Source organism: Magnolia sinica, chromosome 12 (assembly GCF_029962835.1).
Source record: "Magnolia sinica isolate HGM2019 chromosome 12, MsV1, whole genome shotgun sequence".
Lineage (NCBI taxonomy): Eukaryota > Viridiplantae > Streptophyta > Magnoliopsida > Magnoliales > Magnoliaceae > Magnolia > Magnolia sinica.
The window spans coordinates 72,917,041-72,935,790 of record NC_080584.1 but is presented as its reverse complement, the minus strand read 5'-3'; the positions used below and the strand labels follow the sequence as shown (position 1 = coordinate 72,935,790).

Below are 18,750 nucleotides of genomic sequence, written 5' to 3'. Positions count from 1 at the left end.
AGTGTGTGAAAAAATGATGTATACCAAATAGATTGGCAGGTTTTGAGAGTAGTTAAAAAGCATAGGCTTTTGGTCCATAGTTAAAAAGGCAGGCAACCATATAGAAAAATCCCTTAAAAAATTAAGCATCCGCAAATCAGAGGTTGGGATTCTTGGACCACAATAATTCTCGGACAGTAACTTGAACATTAATGAGTTCCACAATTTAGTCGGTTTAATTTAAGTTCATCATATATGCCATAGCTCATTAATGACCATTTCTACATGCCTATGTATCAAGTGTCACACGCAGCTAGAGTATCAAATAACTCTCCGTAACCAGAAGAAACCTTCCCAAGTATGCAAAAACAATAAATAAATAATATAAAAGCCTTCCCATGAATTATAAGCCCTGGCTTGTGTAGAAACCATAAGCCTTTGATGCATGCATACACGCCAACATTCATGCCTATAAATAGGCCAGCATGTTAGCCTTCAAACACACTGCTTGCGTTTAACCTAGGTGCAAACATATAGGCATTGCCATTGCCACCTTCTCCGTCTCATTCATGGATAGTCCCACTACTCAAAGGCCAAACAAGGAGATTGGTCGTGCTTTTGTAAATTATCACCCTAGTATCTGGGGTGAACACTTCATTGCAGCCTCTCCAGATGTCATGGTATATCGATATTCGTGTGCTAGTTCTTTGGTTTGTACAGTACACACTTTCTGAAAAAAAAAAAAAGGTGTAGAATTCTTGGTGGAATTCATGCACACAAAGAAAGAGATCTCCCACGAATTGTTTAGCCTGTTTTGTGAGTCAGGATAGCCAGCATATGCCACCCCTTAGGATTCGCATCCATGTCAATGATCTGAACTTTCCTTCTTCTCAATGAAAGTTCTCAACCGTTTTCTCAGAATCATCTGTTTACTGTAATTTTCTTATCAGACCATCTCAGCTTATGCTAATCCTGAGATGCCGAAATGGGAAAACCAGTTCTCCTCTGAAACATCATTACACATGTTTTTCAAACAAGATTTATCCTAATTGACTTTTGGATTAATTAGGCTTTTGTTTACACATGCACTTGGGGTTTAAATCTGAAGTAATATCAAAATGTGTTCTATGAATATTCTTTGAAGAATTATTTTAGAACTTTTTAACAAGCTTTGTTGTTATTCATTTAAATATTGTCTATTTTCTAGGTATTCTGAAAATGATGTGCTTTATGGTTTCCCCATAAGCGATTAACAGATGCCAAATTTCTGTTCTTTTTCAAACTGATGTAATATTTGCCTTGATTTTATTTATTTATTATTTTTTTTTTTCTAAACTTGGCGTTAAAGCAGAGGCTCGAAGCACATAAAGGACGTGGTGAAGAATTGAAGGAAGTAGTAAGGAATATGTTTAGCACGGTAAATGATCCATTGCTCGAAATGAATTTGATTGATGCGATTCAACGCCTTGGTGTAGCTTACCACTTTGAAATGGAGATAGATAAGGCATTGGGCCAGATGTATGATGACCACATCAATGGGAAGGACGATGGTTTTGACCTCCTAACCCTTGCTCTCCAATTTCGACTACTTAGGCAACAAGGTTATAATGTCTCAGCCGGTGAGTTTCGTGCCAATGCTATGGTCGTTCTTAAGAAATGCATGTGTTTCGGTTTAATAAATGTAAATAGAGTTCATTTTATTTGTGTCAGCCACAGGATTCAGCATTTTTTGTCCCATGGGGCCCACCTTCATCAGAACCATCCATACTTTTACCATTGAAGGAGCACAAGAAAAGAACTTTGGGCATGTTTAGATACATGGAATCTATGCAAAAATACAAATTGTTTTCCACCAACAAGACGGTTTGTTTGAAGATGTGGATTCCCCACAGTAATTATTACCCTTATCTACAATCAAAGTTCTCTAGCATAATAAATCAGGTAAGAATTCTCTAATGACTTCGAGGATTCCAATTGCTATCCAAACATACACCTCAACTTTGAAATAGAATCCTATTTTACACAATGACTATGTAAATAATCATTATCTAGTCATACTATGTTAGCCACATAATCCAAACAGGCCCTTGAGTGAATGTTGATTATTGAAAATAAATTTTCATGGGACCACTTCCACAAATAAATATTAAGATTCATCCTTCCAGCAAAATTATTTGATGTTTTGAAATGACGAACGGTTCCAGTTCTATTGTAAGCTCTGCTTGTGGGCCCCATAGGGTATTCATGGTGATGATCATTGGTCGTGACATGGACAAAATAAATATATGTTAGAAAACGCATGTAAATAATTGCGCATATAAACATTACCATAGCATTTGCATCCATCTACTATCATTGCCCTTACTCAAGTCTATCAAATGGATTATCGCTATCATCAAATGTTTGGGTTGGGAAACAGGTGTGTTTGCAAAGTTCAAGGATGATGAGGGAAATTTCAGTTCAATATTAAGCAAGGACACACACGGTTTATTAAGTTTATATGAAGCCGCATTCCTTGGTACACATGGGGATGATATATTGGATGAAGCCATTACTTTCACCACAGTGCACCTCAAATCCACATTGCCGCATCTGAGTGCTCCCCTGACAAAGCTAGTTGAACTTGCCTTAGAAATACCACTTCACAGGCGCATAGAGAGGCTACAGACAAGGTTCTATATCTCGATTTATGAGGAAGACAAGGAACGAAACGATGTGCTACTGGAGTTTGCAAAGTTAGAGTTTCTTAGGTTGCAGTCATTGCACCAGAGGGACCTTAGAGACATATCATTGTGAGTTCTCTCAGATGCACATTACTTTTCTCTAAAAACATCTCTCTCTCTCTCTCTCTCTCTCTCTCTCTCTCTCTCTCTGTCTGTGTGTGTGTGTGCGCGCGCGTGTGCGCGCGTGCGTGCGCCCATGCACATGAGCATGGGTATGAGGTCTCAAGTCCAACTGATTGTACCACAATTTACAGTCCACTCAAGGGATAACTTCTAACCTATTAAACACTTGTGGCATCCAATCCTACTAATAGGTGGCATCTCTGTGAGAATCAGCTAGTGCAAAAATCAGGCCTATCCAGTAATCAAGTGAGCCACACATACAAAACAGTGTATAGCCGTTGATAAATGCGAATATACAAGTGTGGTCTACTTGATGAGTGGGCAGCGATGATGTTTGCATAAAGTATTACATAGGGTGGGTCAGTCCACTCAGCACTTGCACTTAATAAGTTAGAATTTATCCAATGAGTGGACCAGAACCTGGTCCAACTGATTGGAATTAAGACCTTTTAAATCTCTCTAACTGTATGTTCGGAATATCTACTCCATTAATCACGGTGGAGTTAGGTGAGCCACACAACATACAACAATTAAGAGTAGATGTCAACCCATTGAAACCTTCGTGATTGTTTCTAGGGCCCACTTAGAAAAGGTTCAAACATCTCGCCCATCCATAATGTGTGTCCCACTTGGATGAGGAGTCCAACAAATTTTAGGCCATTCCAAGACTAAGGTGAGCGCCCACCAAGTGCTTTTTGTTATTTTAGGCATGGTTTCAAATGGTGTGGCCCACCTAAGTTTTAGATACAGCTGATTTTTTTAATTTCCTATAACCTACAGGGGATTCACCAAATGCACGGTGTGGATTTCTAACACACATCACTGAGGGGCCTACATTTGTATTGCATCAACCCGTCATGACATCCGCTTGCTCCACAAACATGTGCAGGATCACTTTCTTTTAACCATCCATTTTATAGCCATCAAATGCATGGTTAGGATTTCTTGGTCTGTGTGATTTTGGAGATTTTCTCCATCCACAATGTGCCCCATAATTTGGATGGTCTTGATAGACATACAAGAGTACCACATGTGAGGATAAGATGTGGATTCCTATTGCTATCTTTGAATCTTGCTTTCTCTTTATCAGGTGGTGGAAAGAAATGGACCTTGTAGCAAAGCTTCCATTCACCAGAGACAGAGTGTTGGAAGGCTACTTTTGGACAGTAGGAGTGTACTTTGAACCACATTATTCCCGAGCTAGAATGATAATGACAAAAATGATAGCATTTGCAACAGTTATAGATGACATCTACGACGTATATGGTACATTGGAGGAGCTTGAACTACTTACCGCTACGATCGAGAGGTTTGATACATGCAATTATATATCCTTGTCCCAATCCAGAACATCCAAAATTGTGAAAATTGTGAACCCAAAATGGATGCCTAACTCAAAATTGGTCATCCATATATGGTTCTAAATTGGATGAGGAGATCATATGATCAATGTAATTTGTTGCATAAAATATCTACAATGATGCCTATGTTCTGTAAGTGGATTAATGGTACATGTGTATAATGGCAGATGGTTTGTAATTAGTCGAAAAAATTTAAATTGGTTACTTAAATTTTCAGGTGGAATCGTGGAGATATGGATCAACTGCCAGACTACATGAAAGTGATTTTTATTGCACTCGTAGATGGGGTCGATGCAATTGAGGATGAACTAACTGGGGAGGGAAAATCATACCGGATATACTACTTAAAGGAAGCGGTATGTTGCCGTTCCATTAAAATTAGAACCACGCGAACTTAGGTAGGAAGCTATCACTAAGCTCCACATGAATAGAACTTCCATGAGATCGCCCCCGTCTATCAGGTTTCCTGCCTCATATTTACCCTTGTGGTGTTTTTATGCCATCCCATCCACCTCATCAGAGGATGAAAAGCATATTCCGAAACTCATGTGAGCCATATAATGAGAATTTTTTAAAATTCTAAACTAGGGGGCCAAGCTGAGTCTCAAATATACCCGTCGTTTGGGATGAAAGCCAAACAAAGGGTGGTGTGCTTGATGGTGGGGCTGGATTTCATGAAGCAATAAATCATTTCTCCACGTTAAAGAAAGTTACAATAATTCTTTTGATTAAACCGTCCAAAGGTTGGGTTTTGATCTGATGGTTATGACCCATCAGCTGTATGGCATGGATTAATGGACATTTTGCACTGGTCAAACAGTAAAGATAGCCCACTAATACCAATGTCTTTGTTTTTTTAATGGTGGAAGGATGTACACTTCTGTTTTGAATTAGCCCTGTCAATAGGCCGGGCAAGGTTAGATTACCGTGTGGGGCTGAAAATTACACTAAAGTGTAGCCTGTAGTGCATATAAATGGACCTAGAGCCGGCTACTTGTGGGCTTCAATTTGAAGATGTTGTAGAACTTATTCCATGAGCCAACCCTCTTCTTTGGGCAAAATAATCAAGCCCGAGCCCTGCCCAAGTCTCGAAGGGCCATCCTGGCCATTGGCAGTCCTATTTGCACGAGCTACCATAAACTTTCTTATTGTACTTTTTTTTTTTCTCTAGATTAAGGATCTGGCCAAAGCCTACTTAGCTGAAGCAAGATGGGTCAGCTCGGGGTATGTTCCAACCTCAGAGGAGTACATGAAGGTTGCCTTAATGAGCGCTGTTTATCCTATGCTTTTTGTTGCATTTCTCATTGGCATGGATGAAGTCGTGACAAAGGAGGTCCTTGAGTGGGCCATACACATGCCAACGATGCTGAGGACTTGTTCTATTATAGCCCGATTGATGGATGACATCTCATCAAACAAGGTATGATATATTCGATATATATATTTGAAAAAAATAAATAAATAAAACACCATTATCCTTGTCCAACTTTAAAAATTATGCATTTTGATTGGATGTAAAAAAACCTATGTTGAAACTCGTGGCATATGTGTAACTCAAGTTAAACTATATATCCAACTCTTGGGTCTAACTTTGAATTGCTCATTATCCATAAATTATAATCAGCTGTTTGTCTTAAGTAGCTGATTTTTTTTATTTCTTTATTTTTTGAATGGCCATGTTTAAAAAAAAAAAAATTTAAAATAAGAACAGGCTATGATTGATGGACATCTAATTCACATTAATTAAGATGAAAATAGTAAGCAGTTTACTAACCATACGTTAGGATCATCTAATTAAATAAAAAAACAATAATAATAATAAAAAGATGAAAATAGTAAACAGATCAACCGCAGCCAATATAAAGTTCACTAACCATAGGTTAGGATCATCTAATTAATCAAAGCCCACAGTTTAGATGATTCATTTTGAGTTACAAGTATATATGCCTAAACCTTGTTGGACCATCACTTCTCACCAGTCTTTTCATCTCCCTATGCTTTTTGCTATGCTAACAAGCAACTAATGCCAAAAGGTGAACACATTTTGTAGCTTATGGGTTTTATTTTTATTTATAATAATTTAAAAAAAAAAAAAAAAAAGAGCACCCCACATCCAAAACGCCCAAACCAAACACCCACTTAGCATAAGACCTCCAGCAAAATCACACGAGGCTTGACCCTGCAGCAGAAATAAAAGGAGATAAAAACCTTTCCTCAGAAAGAGGAGGCAGAAAGCTAGCTATCTTGGCCCTCCCCTAGAGGATTGTCTAATGGCGTCCAGGCCTACTTTGTTAAGGAAAAGAAGCCCCCACTGGAGATCACTCCCTCGGCGGGCCATCCCATCAACCGGAGCATTTCCTTCCCTTAGGACATGACCAAATCTGAACAGGCTCCTCCCCTTCAAGATATCAATTCTAAACAACCAAAACTTCCAAATCCAGGCTAGATTAGAAACTCCATTAAGCAAATCAACTACCAGCTTAGAGTCCAATTCAATTTCCACCTTGGATAGTCCCAAGCTGAGACAGTGATGCAGACTGTCATAGACCGCACGGAGGTCAGCTTTGGTGTTTGAACCCACCCCGTATCCTACCGAGAAACCAAAAATAAAATTGCCATCTTCTCCTCTACAGATACCACCTCCACCTAACCAATCTTGGTTGCCCTTAGCAGACCTGTCAAAATTCAATTTGGCCTAACCTATCTCCAGCTTCAACTATTTGACCAATATCGCAGACTGAAAAGGCCAGGGAGAAACTGCCATTCCCAACTCCCTGAGCGTCGATTAAGAGGATAAGGATAAAAACGTAAGATGATTAAGGCCTTTAAACAGCGTGGAGAGCCTCCACTTCACCCTAGCAATCATGTTGGGGGCAGAGATTGGCTTCCCGTCGAACTTAGCGGCATTTCTAGAAATCCAAATCTCCCAGAAAATGAGACTGGGCAGCAGGCCCCGAAAAACTACCAAGTTACTTCTAGGGTCAGTGGTGGACCATCATTGGCTCATTCTTCCATCCACTGAAGGAACCCCCGAGAGAGTTAATCCGAAGACAACCGCAAAATAGTTCCAAACCGAGGCCACGAGCTTGCAAGACAGGAATAGGTGTGAGATGGATTCTTATGACGGATGCTGGTCATGGCCCTCACCGTAGCAGATGCATTTGGATGCAAGCCGAATGCCATGGGATTGGATCGAGCTCTCGACCGGGAGAGCGTTCATTCTCAGTCTCCACACAAAAATAGAGAGTTTTTAGAGGCATTTTTAAGTGCTACACCCACTTCGCCCAACCCCTGCAAAACCTGCAAACTTTAAGAAAATCCCAAATTAATCTAACTGAGAGTATGGCTGAAGGTTCCAATGGCTAGATCCAAGAGTCCGATTCATCCGATAAGCAAAAACCCATTTGAAAAATGATGTCGAGAACATCCTGGGGGAGATAGTTGAAAATTGAGGATGGAGGAAGAGGACCATTATGGCCTAGGAAATTTTAAACCTGCAGCTCGCATAACTACTCTGGGATTGGCCTAACTGCCTTATTCACCAATTAAAGGGCCCAGCCCTGACTAGTTGTCCAGCCAAAGGCTGTAAGAACTATGGCCCCGTAAACACTGAGATCTTTCCAGAGCAAGAATGCAAAAGAGCATGGATGTTTTTCCAAAGCGAGAATGCAAAAGTAGAGGAGCGGCTTGACCCTACCAAGGAAAGGTCTTCTCTGTATTTGGCTCTAGTGAAAGAGGCCCACAGACTAACCTCATTACCATATATTGCTGCCCAAGCCATTTTTGAACGAAGTGCTTTCATAACATCTCTCAGATTGCGAATCCCTAGACCACCTTTTGACTTAGGCCTTGCAATCTCTTTCCAGCTGATCCAATGAAGTTTTTTCTTACCATCAGCCCAGCCCCACAGGAAATATGCTAACCGCTTCTCCAGATTTGCTAGGACGAGGATTGGAATCTGGCAAGCGGCCATGGCATGGACTGGGATAGTCCCTAAAACATCTTGGACTAGGAAAGATCTACTGGCTTGAGATAAACACCTAGCTTTCCAGCCGCTTATATGCGCTTCCACTTTTTTCACCAAAGACTGAAAATGGTCTCTTCTAACTCTACCCTAAATCAGCGGGACTCCCAGGTAGATGGGCCCATGGCTGCCCTTGGATATCCCCAGAGTCCTCTCTATGGCCCTGACCCGTGCAGGGGACAGCTTAGAGGAGCACAGGAAGGAGGTTTTGTGGAGGTTAACCTTCTGCCCTAATACTTCTTAGTAGGCTAAGAGGAAGGGCCTCACCACTTGAAGAGAGGCGTAGCCCTCGTTGATGAACAGAAGGGTGTCGTCTGCATATAGAAGGTGAGAGATTAGCGGGCATCCCTAGATCAGTTTGTAGGGGTTGCAAAAACCAACCCCCTATCGAGCACTTCCACTGCCAGGAGAAATACGTTGGGGGAGAGGGGGGTCTCCCTAATGTAGCCCTCTGAAGGATTTGAAAAACCCTGCTAGCTCACCATTAATTAGAACCGAAAACCAGCAGTTCTTTCAACATTTCTCAACCAAAGAAATCCAAGACTCGTTGAAACCAAACTGCCTCAAAGCTTGCTTAAGGAAGCTCCAGTCGACCCTTTCCATATCTAGCTTTAGGACCATATTTCTACCTCTAGTCTTTCTGTTAATTTTCCTGAGCATTTCCTAGGCTATGGTGATATATTCTGCAATGGAACGGGCCTTCACAAAAGCCCCTTGATCGGGAGAAATAATTTTGGCCAACACCTCTTTCAATCTAGACACCTTTAACTTTGAAAAAATTTTTGTAAATGCAATTGCATAGGCTAATAGGGCGATAGTTGGAAAATTTTTTAGAGCAAGTGACTTTAGCATATGACAAATTAGGGAAGTGGTGAAGGCCCTGGGGAAATTTCCTCCCTGAAATAGATATACTGCTACTTTATGAATATCTAGGCCCATTATGCGCCAACACACCATGAAGAAAGCTCCAGAAAAATTGTCAGGGCCGGGCGCCCCATTTTTCAGGAGGGATTTAGTCGCTTGGAGGACCTCTTGAATGGAAGGAGTGGCCAACAGTTGCACGTTGTCCTCCATCGATATGAGCGAAGGGATGGCCAAGAGAAGGTCTGGAGCTTGAGACAAATTCTCTGCCTTGAGCAAAGATTCATAGAAAGTGATATCTGCATCTTTGATAGCTAATTGGTCATCAACCCTTTGGCCCAAGTCCAGCTTGATCGATTTAATAACCACATTTCGTTACCTTTCTGATGCTGAGGAGTGGAAGAACTTGGTGTTTCTGTCCCCCTCATCTTGCCAGTTATTCCTAGACTTCTGATTCCAGAATATCTCTTCTCTAAGCTCCATATGGGCAAGGAGGCTTTTGGCCTCCATGAATTCTTGATGGGTCCCTGCATCGATGGCTAAAGTTGAATTTTGCAATATGAGCTTTATCTCCTCTAAGGACCTTGCCGCTTGTTCAATCTGAACAAACATATTACCAAACTCGTCCTTATTCTAGATCTTGAGAGTTGTCTTGACATTCCGAAGCTTCAACTGCAAATTGAACATAGGGTGAGAAGCTAAATCTCTCTCCTAGGCCGATTTTACTACCTGATGGAAGGAATCATGAAGTTCCCACATCCTTTGATATTTGAATGGTTTTGTAGAGGAAGAGGGCTGACCGAGGAAACTCATCAAAATTGGCGCATGGTTTGAGCTGGCACGAGGAAGATGCTCCACATGGAATTGGGGAAACGCATTCACCCATCCTACGTTGAGGACTCTATCCATCCTGGCCCACACCCGTGCACTACCCTCCTGGTTATTACTCCATATAAATCTGTTGCCCGAGAAACCGGCAGCAATCTGCCCGGAATTGTTTATAGCTTTTGCAAACTCCATATAGCTAGCTATGTCAGGAGACCTGTTGCTTTTTCTTTCAGCAGTAGCAGCTAGCGCGTTGAAGTCCCCGCACGCTAACCAAAGGTCTTGAGAACTTCTGGATAGGACAGCCAAATCTTCCCACAATTCCCTGCTCTTGCTTCTAGCGCAACTAGCATAGACGAAGGTGAAATGCAAAGGAACCTAAGAATTCAACATACATACTTTGATAGATAACATTTGGTTAGACATTGCAGCAATAGAAGCATTTAACAAATTATTGAAAAAGACCCAAATATTTCCTCCCACCTCTCCATTGGAGTAGGAGTGAAATCCGAGCTTAAGACCATTACCAACTCTCTTCTCATCCCTCAACATAGCTTCAAGGATTGCCACAATCGACGGGTTCTGACTTCTAATAATTCGCTTGGCTGTCCTGATGGTTGGTGAGTTGTCGACGTCGCGGGCGTTCTACATAAGGGTGATATCCATCAGTAACACATCCTGAGTTCATAGCCCTTCTTCTTAATCTTCTCAGCCTTGACTCCCATTTGTCCACTGCTGGGATTCCATTTGACTTCTTAAGGAACATATTAGACCCTTTCCTACGCTGGTTCCCATTTTGAGAAAAGGCCATGGGGTTCCTAAATTGAACCAGATGAAGGTTGGGGTGGGCTTGTTTCTTTAGAACCTCAGGGGGCTCCTCCTGAAAATTCTGCATGGGCTTCTAAGGTATATCCTCCTACCTCTGCACCTGTCTCTGCAATTACTCCAGGCTATGTCTGAAGACTGCTCCCTTATATCAAGATTGTTATTGAAATAGGGGGAGAGGTCCACTTCCAGGTCCAGTCTCCTATCCGCCACAGGGGGTTGTTCTGCTGTAGGGGTCCACCTATCTTTTGAGTCTTAGACAAGAGAAGAGGGAGAGTTCCACTGGGAGATGTTCTCCCTACTTCCGCTATTGCTAAAGAGATGCTTGCGGGAGCCATCAGCTGATCTGGAGCGCCCATGTTGGCCTCCTCTTCTACCGAGCAAGTAAGGTCTCTGCACCTCCACAACAGTCACTGGCCTAGATGGGGATGCCTTTTCGTTGATTTCTCCTGGCTAAACAGCCATGGTAGCCATTGGGTAGCTATGTGGGAGAAAGGAAAGGACATTATACTTGCGGTAATCGTAGGTTTCTATCTCTGCCGGGAACATTCGATCCGGTAGTTGGAGATTCACCGAGGGCCCTGTCTGGACTGGTTCCACCACCACTATAGACTTCAGTCTATTTCCTAAGAAGGGGCGCTCTTGTCTCAGTTTTGTAAGGGAGAAAGAGGGTATAAATTGGAAAGATTGAAGATCATCTGCATAGGCATTTTGGCGAGCAGTTGGCAGGCATTCTTCAATCTCATCAGTGGCATTTTGTCGAACATTAGCAGGACTCTCTGTGTTCTCCTCTATGGTCAATTGAGAAACACTGTGTTGACAGTTCATGTTGTCTCCGTTTTCTCTTCCGAAACTTCTCTCTACCTAAGCTCTGGTGCTGAATGCAGCTTCCATAGTACCGTTAAGGTGTTTGGGGTCGGAGGACGGTGGCTACGCTTGCTTGGATGATTCTATCTCAATTATGATTGGGTACACCTTTTCTACCATAATCAGATTGAGCACCCTCTTCAAATCCACCCCTGGACGGAGGTGGACTTTAACCATTGTGAACACTTGGAAAATCCCAAACTTGCTATTTGTGTCGATCTGGACCACTTTTCCAAAGAAATTTCCTAAATCAATGATCACTACCTCCATCCACGCGTGTGGTGGGATGCCATAGAGGTGGATTCAGGACCCTTCCCCACCTAGGAGTGAATTCGAGGACCATGGGGATACCTCGACCAGACCCATTCGCTGATGTAATTAGAGATCCCCCAAGAAATTGGAGAAATCCACCTTAGACTTAAGAACTATAAGGAAGTGGGAATGGGATAGTCTTGCCGCATCCATCGTGGAGGCTGTAAACTTCGATGCTCTTATGACTTACATTGATTTTATTATGGAGGTCTTGGGGTCTGTAGCTTCTCCCACTAGCCCTAATTTCAGCTCCTGGAGTCTAATCACGACCACTACTGGATCCACTACCATTATTCCCTCATCTACTACTTCCTGAGGGCTCGGGCCAAGAGGACTGTGCTTGACCGTTTCTGCATACGTTATGCCGTTAGGGATAGCTTTTCTTTTCTTTTTCTTTTTCTTTTTTTTTTTAAGAGGAGATTTTATTCAATTAGGAAGCCGAGGGGCTACGGCTTCGGATCTAGCTCCAGAGCTAAAATCAGGGCCATTGTTGATGATCTGACGTTGTGTAACCGTCACGGTTATAGCAGAGTCGAGGTGGCTAGCGACTCCTCTGCAGTGGTGAAGGTCCTCTCCAACGTCAACACCCCTTCTTGGTCCATGTGGTACTGGAAGGTGAGAATCGAGGCCTTGAAGAGTATCATGGAGGTCTAGATTTCACACACTCCTAGAGAGGCCAATTCCATAGCTGATAGCCTACTTGTAGTGGTAGTGAATGTTAGACGAACCAATTTTTCAACTCCTTGGCGGATCTCCTAGCAATTGAGCGGGCCTTCTCTTTTTAGATAAAGCTGTCCTGGGCAACCTTCGAGAAGTCTAATTTTTATTTTTGTTCTTTTGCTTCTCACATGATAGGTGGGCCCTAGATCTTTTTGTCTTCGGGCCCAGCTTGAAATTGTTGTTCTTGTTGCCCTTAGGGATAACTGATATCTGCTCAACCACTGCACATTGCTTGATTTGGTAGCAGGGATGGACCCAGGCCTTGCCTCCTTAACAGATACAACTCTGCCATCTATTTTATAAGGGATCTTTCCAACTAATGATTATACTAGACTAGGCATTTGTTACTTGTGTGTTGCATGCCTCAATCGGACTATTTAGTAGTCACAACTATTTTCTTTCTTCTTCTTCTTTTTTTTCTTCTTTTCTTCTTCTTTTTATTTATTTACGTTATTCCCCATGAGGCCTGCATATACATGTTATGAAGGTAGCCCACGCCTTTATCTGGATTTTTCTATGGGAGGTTCAAATAAGTCTCTTCTTCAAAAGATTTTTTGAAAATTTTAATTTGCTAAAATGATAATTTCCCGCGAGGCCTGCATATGCATGTGTGTGTGTGTGCGCGCGCGCTTGTTTGCCAATTTGATAAAATAAAAAATAAAAAATAACAATTGTTAAAATAATAATTTCATGAAATTTTAAAATTCTAGATCTCAACTTCAGCACTTTTATTTGTCATTATTTTAGAGACTACTTCCTTGATGACATAACATACACTAAAGTTTATTAAATTAACTATAGCATAAAAAGCTAATCTTCAGTCGATGACCACTCATCTCATTGGCTCTTCTTGGAGATTTTTTGTCTTTTTAACAATAATTTTTATCGGCCAATACCAACATCTAGCCATTAGCAAAGAATATAGATGGCCCAATTTGATTATAAAAGACAATAAGCTCTAGCTGTGAAACCTTTTGTCCATTTTTGTAAAAAAAATAAAATAAAATAATAATCTATTTTGATGGGATGTTTACAATCTCACAAACTTGTTTAATAGAGATGAATGATTTTTTTTTTTCCTTCTTCTAATGTGTGAAGTTTGAGCAAGAAAGGAAGCACGTTTCATCCTCGGTAGAGTGCTACATGAAAGAGCATGGAACCTCCTACGAAGAAAGTATTCAAAAACTCCGGGAAATGGTTGCAAGTGGATGGAAAGACATCAACAAGGAATGTCTTAAACCGACTCCAGTACCTACGGCTGTGATCAATGTTATCCTGAATTTTACACGTGTGCTTGAAATCATATACCAGCATCGAGATGGATATACCGATGCAAGCGTTGAGACCAAAGAACATATTGCATCACTATTTGTGGACCCTATTCCACTTTAGAAGATGGAGCTTGTTGTATCTTGTTATGCATCAACAACCAGGTTTCTTGTGGATGCCTCAACGACAAGAACATATCTATGTTTGGCTCTATTGAATAATGAAACCGATATATATCTTAGCTATTAAGCATTTTATCATGTGGAGGAGATGGATACTGGGCATAAGCCAATTTTGCACATATACTAACTTATAGATAGGGAGAGCTACACATACAGTTACCGGCCTACATGTGAACACTACAAGAAAATGGAGCTTTACCAGCAGCCAAAAATGCCCCTAAAAGTCCAAAAAACCGCTGGTAATGCTTTTATCAGCGGTCGTACACGTGCCGCTAAAGGGGGGCGTTGATGTATCTTTTACCGGCGGTCGTGTTTTTTACCCGCATTTTTATAGCCGCTGCTATAATTGATACTTTTACCGGCGGTTATTGTCATTTACCAGCGCTTATGCTGACCACCGGTAAAGTCTGGGTAAAAATAGTAAAAGCGCCGGTAAATCTATAGAAAGTGCCGCTAAAACCTGTAAAAAGTACTAGTAAAAACTATAAAAACGCCAGCAAAAGCAGAAAAAAGCGCTGGCAAAAATACATTTAAGCGTCACAATAGGTTGTCACAATGCCGGTAAAGATCTACAGAAACACCAGTAAAGGCCTACATAAGTGTCATTTAAACATATCAAAGCGGCGGTACAAAGTATATTGAAGTGTTGTTTAGACATATTTAAGTGCCGGTATACATCGATATGGATCTATCAAGGCATTAGTAAAAGGCTCCAGACGGATCTATCAAATGTCATGAAACATTGATATATGCCATAGAAAATGCTTGGAAAACCTTTAAATATGCACCAGTAAAATCTGGTGACCGCCTATAAAGGTACTGACCGTGAGTTAATTTTTTTTAATCCATTTGATTGTTTATATTTAATTGAAACATGTATTGTTTTTAAATATTTAGAACCTAAAAAATGTTACGCAACACAATTAAAAATGAATACTAAATAAATTGTATTACTTTACAATGAAAATTGTATAATATTTACAATAATATGTTGAAAATGTTCTAAATACATATAAAAGAAATCTCTCCATCTAGCCATCATCTGTCTCTGCCTGCAACCTGTAAAACAAAATAATAAAAATAAATTAATTACATTTCAACAATTTTCTATGATTTGGATAGCATATCCTGTGACTTTCAATGGCTTAGTAAGAATGCATTCCTTCTCATACATGTCAATGAAAGGAGGGGCCCACTCAATGATGTGATTTACTTCCAAAAAGAAATATAAAAAAGGGGCATGAGATCTTACAATTGACGAATTTCTACTCGGTTTCACCGTCAACAATATTCTGCCACATATAAACTACTAAATCATCGAAGACCAAACCACCCTCTTGATTTTACAGTATATGCATTGTACTTTGAAAGGGATGTTTCTAGGGACAATGTGCAACTTGGTTGCTGCTCCAAGGTAGCTACATCCTGGTGTATCAACATGAAAAATTAATAAATACTCCTTAATAAATAGCTTAGCAAATAATTCACCACTAAGAATCCATACCAAAACTATCTGTGAGGGTGCATCCGTATCTGGACAAGAGTAAGGGAATTAGATACAGAGAGGTTCAGAATTAGAATCCCTCACCTGAAGATTGCTTTTATATGAGTTAAATGATAAATATAATCAAATAAAGGAAAAGACTACAAATTCATATATTTGATCTCGGCATGATTTATTGTCAATTCAGGTTTCATGGGCTTGAATCCAACCCCAATTAGTAAATTTGATTAAATTGGGTCAGTTAGTTTGGGTGCACACGCTCCCACATATTCATATAGAAGGACAACGCAACTCGGACTCGAGTATGGAAAATCACCTTCCTAATTGCATCCAACTCATAAAGCAAAATTTGATTGAACTAGCCTTCACTCACACCATCCCTGCAAAAATCCAAATCATGAGCCAAAATACCAAACTATTTCTCATCCAAGAAATTAAATAATAATAATAATAATAATAATAATAATAATAATAATAATAATAATTTCATCTAAGAAAAATCAAGAGCCAAAATGCCAAACAGAAGCAGAACTTATTGATAGTGTTTTTTTTTTTTTTTTTTTTTTTTAAATTTTTTAGAAAGGTGGGGCGAAGCCACCGAATTTTATTAATAGCAAAAGATGTACAATCGTTCGGGCAAGTCCTAACAAAAACATTTCAGACCATGCCTATCATATACCAAAGCTCACACAAGGCTATGGACAAAAAAGACTAGTAGGTTAGCCATAGACTGCAGGGCCAAGGCCAGACTAAGCGGGAGTAAGCTTCCTAACTATGCCTAGAAAGGGAAGCATTAGACTCTAAGGCTACCAAGCCCGACATTGTCTAGAACCAAAGACCCCCTAATGCTCCTCGGAAGATCAACACGGGATCTGTAGAGGTTGTTAGCACACCAATCGCTGGCCAACCTAGCCAATGCATCCGCCATGGAATTGCCCTCACGGAAGATGTGCCTGAAATTGAGGTTGAGTGGGTGACTCATATGATGGATGGCACCCATCCTATACCATATGTTCCACGGGTAGTGGGCCGAGGGGTCACTAGCTGCTTCCACTACAATCTTGGAATCAGATTCAATGGAAATGTTCGAAAGGTCCAGCTTGTAACAGATGACGATGCCATCAAGCATAGCCTGGGCTTCAGCGATCGTGTTCGTAGTGGGACCGTAGTTCTTGTGAAAATCAAAGATAACTCGCCCCTGGGAGTCCTTGCAAACACCTCCTCCTCCACTCTCCCCTGGGTTCCCACGTGAAGAGCCATCAATATTCAACTTGAGCCATCCACATCTCGGCTTTGTCCATTTGACAACAAGGGGTTTTTCGACTGGAATGAAACTGATATTTGCCAAACGAAGGGCTTGAAGAGTGGCGGTTTCCTTTAAAGAGTTGGACTATTTCTCAGGCATCGGGTTTCCAACTTCCTGCAACCATCTGGAAACTCTAGAGATGAGCCGATTGATTGACATCTTGACACCTTCAAATCTGGAAGCGTTGCGGCTCGGCCATAACTCCTAGGAAATGAAACTGGGAGTCAACCCCAACAACTGCTTGAGGCGGGAGGAGCGGGATGCCTTGGAGGACCAATACTTAATTCTGAGATGGATGGTTTGATTAGGAATAAAGGGAATATCAAAGATTCGAGAGAAATGAGCCCATACCTCTCTCGCAATGATCCCTTGACAGAATAGGTGATCAAAATCTTCCTTATGAGGAGAAGAGGTGGTGGAAGATGTAAACAGAGAGGAGCTGAAAGCTTTTGTGTATTTGAGACAACCCAAAGGGGTTGAATATATAGAGATTACAGTCATCTATACAAGGAAAATAATAAAATCAGAATCTTCTACCTATGAAAATGAACTATACAAGGTATACTAGCTATACAAGGTATATGTGAGTCTGTCTAACATCCCCCCTCAATCTAATGCGGGTCATCGACAAGTAATAGTTTGCCAACTAGAAATGAGTGACGTGCAGAAGTGAGGGACTTGGTGAGAATGTTTGCAATCTGATCATGGGATGTAACACGTGGAAGAGAAATGAGCCCAGACTGAAATTTCTCACGAATAAAGTGATAGTCAACTTCAATATGCTTCGTCTGTTTATGAAAAACCGGATTAGAGGCAATCTGAATGGCACTTAGGTTATTAACATGGAGTGGAGTAAGATTCTGTAGAGGAGCGCCCAAGTCGGAAAGAAATCTACGTAACCAGACAAGCTCACTACACGTAGTGGACATCACCCGATACTCGGCTTCTGTGCTTGATTTGGAAATAGTGGTCTGCTTCTTACACTTCCAAGATATGAGAAAAGTGCCGAGAAAAATACAGTAGTCAGTGGTAGATCTTCATGTGAGAGCGCAACCAGCCTAATCAGCATCCGAATAAGCACGAAGGTCCAGAATCGCCATGGAGGAGAAGAACAATGATTGATTTAGAGTTCCACGTAGGTACCATAGGATGCGCAACACCACAATCATATGAAGAGTCCGATGAGTATAAACAAACTGACTGACGACTTGGATAGCGTAGGTAATATCAGGGCGAGTTATAGTTAAGTAAACCAGACTCTCAACCAAACGACGGTATAAGTCGGGCTGTGCAAGTAGATTACCATCGTCACGGCCATATTAAACGTTAAGTTCTAAGAGAGTCTAAACTGTCTTCTGATCCGTCAATGATGTCAAGGCGAGAAGATCCTTGGTATATTTACGCTGGCTGACCAGGATCCCACATTTAGAACATGAAATTTTAAACCTAAGAAAGTATGTGAGATGGTCGAGGTCTTTCATCTTGAAGGAAGATTGCAAAACTTCCTTTAAAGCCGAGATGCCAGTAGCATCACTACCAGTCAGAAGTAGGTTATCAACATAAACAAGAACAATGACAATTCCACAAGTGGTGGTGCGCAAAAATAAGGATGGGTCATGACTACTTTGAGTAAAGCCAGCACCGGTAACAACATCGTGAAAGCGTTGGAACCATGCCCGAGGTGCCTGTTTGAGGCCATATAGGGCTTTCTTTATGCGACATACCTTATTGTCAGAGATTAAAGACCTAGAAGGAGGTTTCAAATATACTGTTTTTTGGAGGTCTCCATGAAGAAAAGCATTTTTCACATCCATCTGAGCAAGTGGCCAAGAGCAAACAGAAGATATTGCCAGAAGAGTACGAACAGTT

At 41.1% G+C, this 18,750-nt stretch overlaps 1 protein-coding gene and 1 long non-coding RNA gene across 4 annotated transcripts; one reads left to right on the top strand and one right to left on the bottom strand.

Annotated features, from left to right (window-relative positions):
* Positions 1-474: 474 nt before the first annotated feature.
* Positions 475-14,149, top strand: LOC131221682 (beta-cubebene synthase). 3 transcript variants are annotated; one of them, XM_058216984.1, is made up of 7 exons: positions 476-659; positions 1,331-1,598; positions 2,399-2,771; positions 3,916-4,134; positions 4,404-4,542; positions 5,358-5,606; positions 13,719-14,149. In XM_058216984.1, exons 1-7 carry the CDS (start codon positions 549-551, stop codon positions 14,010-14,012), a joined length of 1,653 nt encoding a protein of 550 aa, XP_058072967.1. In that variant the 5' UTR covers positions 476-548; the 3' UTR covers positions 14,013-14,149. The 3 variants fall into 3 exon arrangements, with proteins under 3 accessions (XP_058072968.1, XP_058072967.1, XP_058072966.1); XM_058216983.1 differs by having other exon boundaries at positions 1,328-1,598; XM_058216985.1 differs by lacking the exon at positions 3,916-4,134 and having other exon boundaries at positions 475-659; positions 1,328-1,598.
* An 845-nt stretch (positions 14,150-14,994) lies between these two features.
* Positions 14,995-16,015, bottom strand: LOC131220635 (uncharacterized). The gene is made up of 3 exons (XR_009158744.1): positions 15,892-16,015; positions 15,576-15,604; positions 14,995-15,496 (listed from the first exon to the last, which is right to left on the bottom strand). It is a non-coding gene; the product is annotated as an uncharacterized LOC131220635 (long non-coding RNA).
* Positions 16,016-18,750: the final 2,735 nt, after the last annotated feature.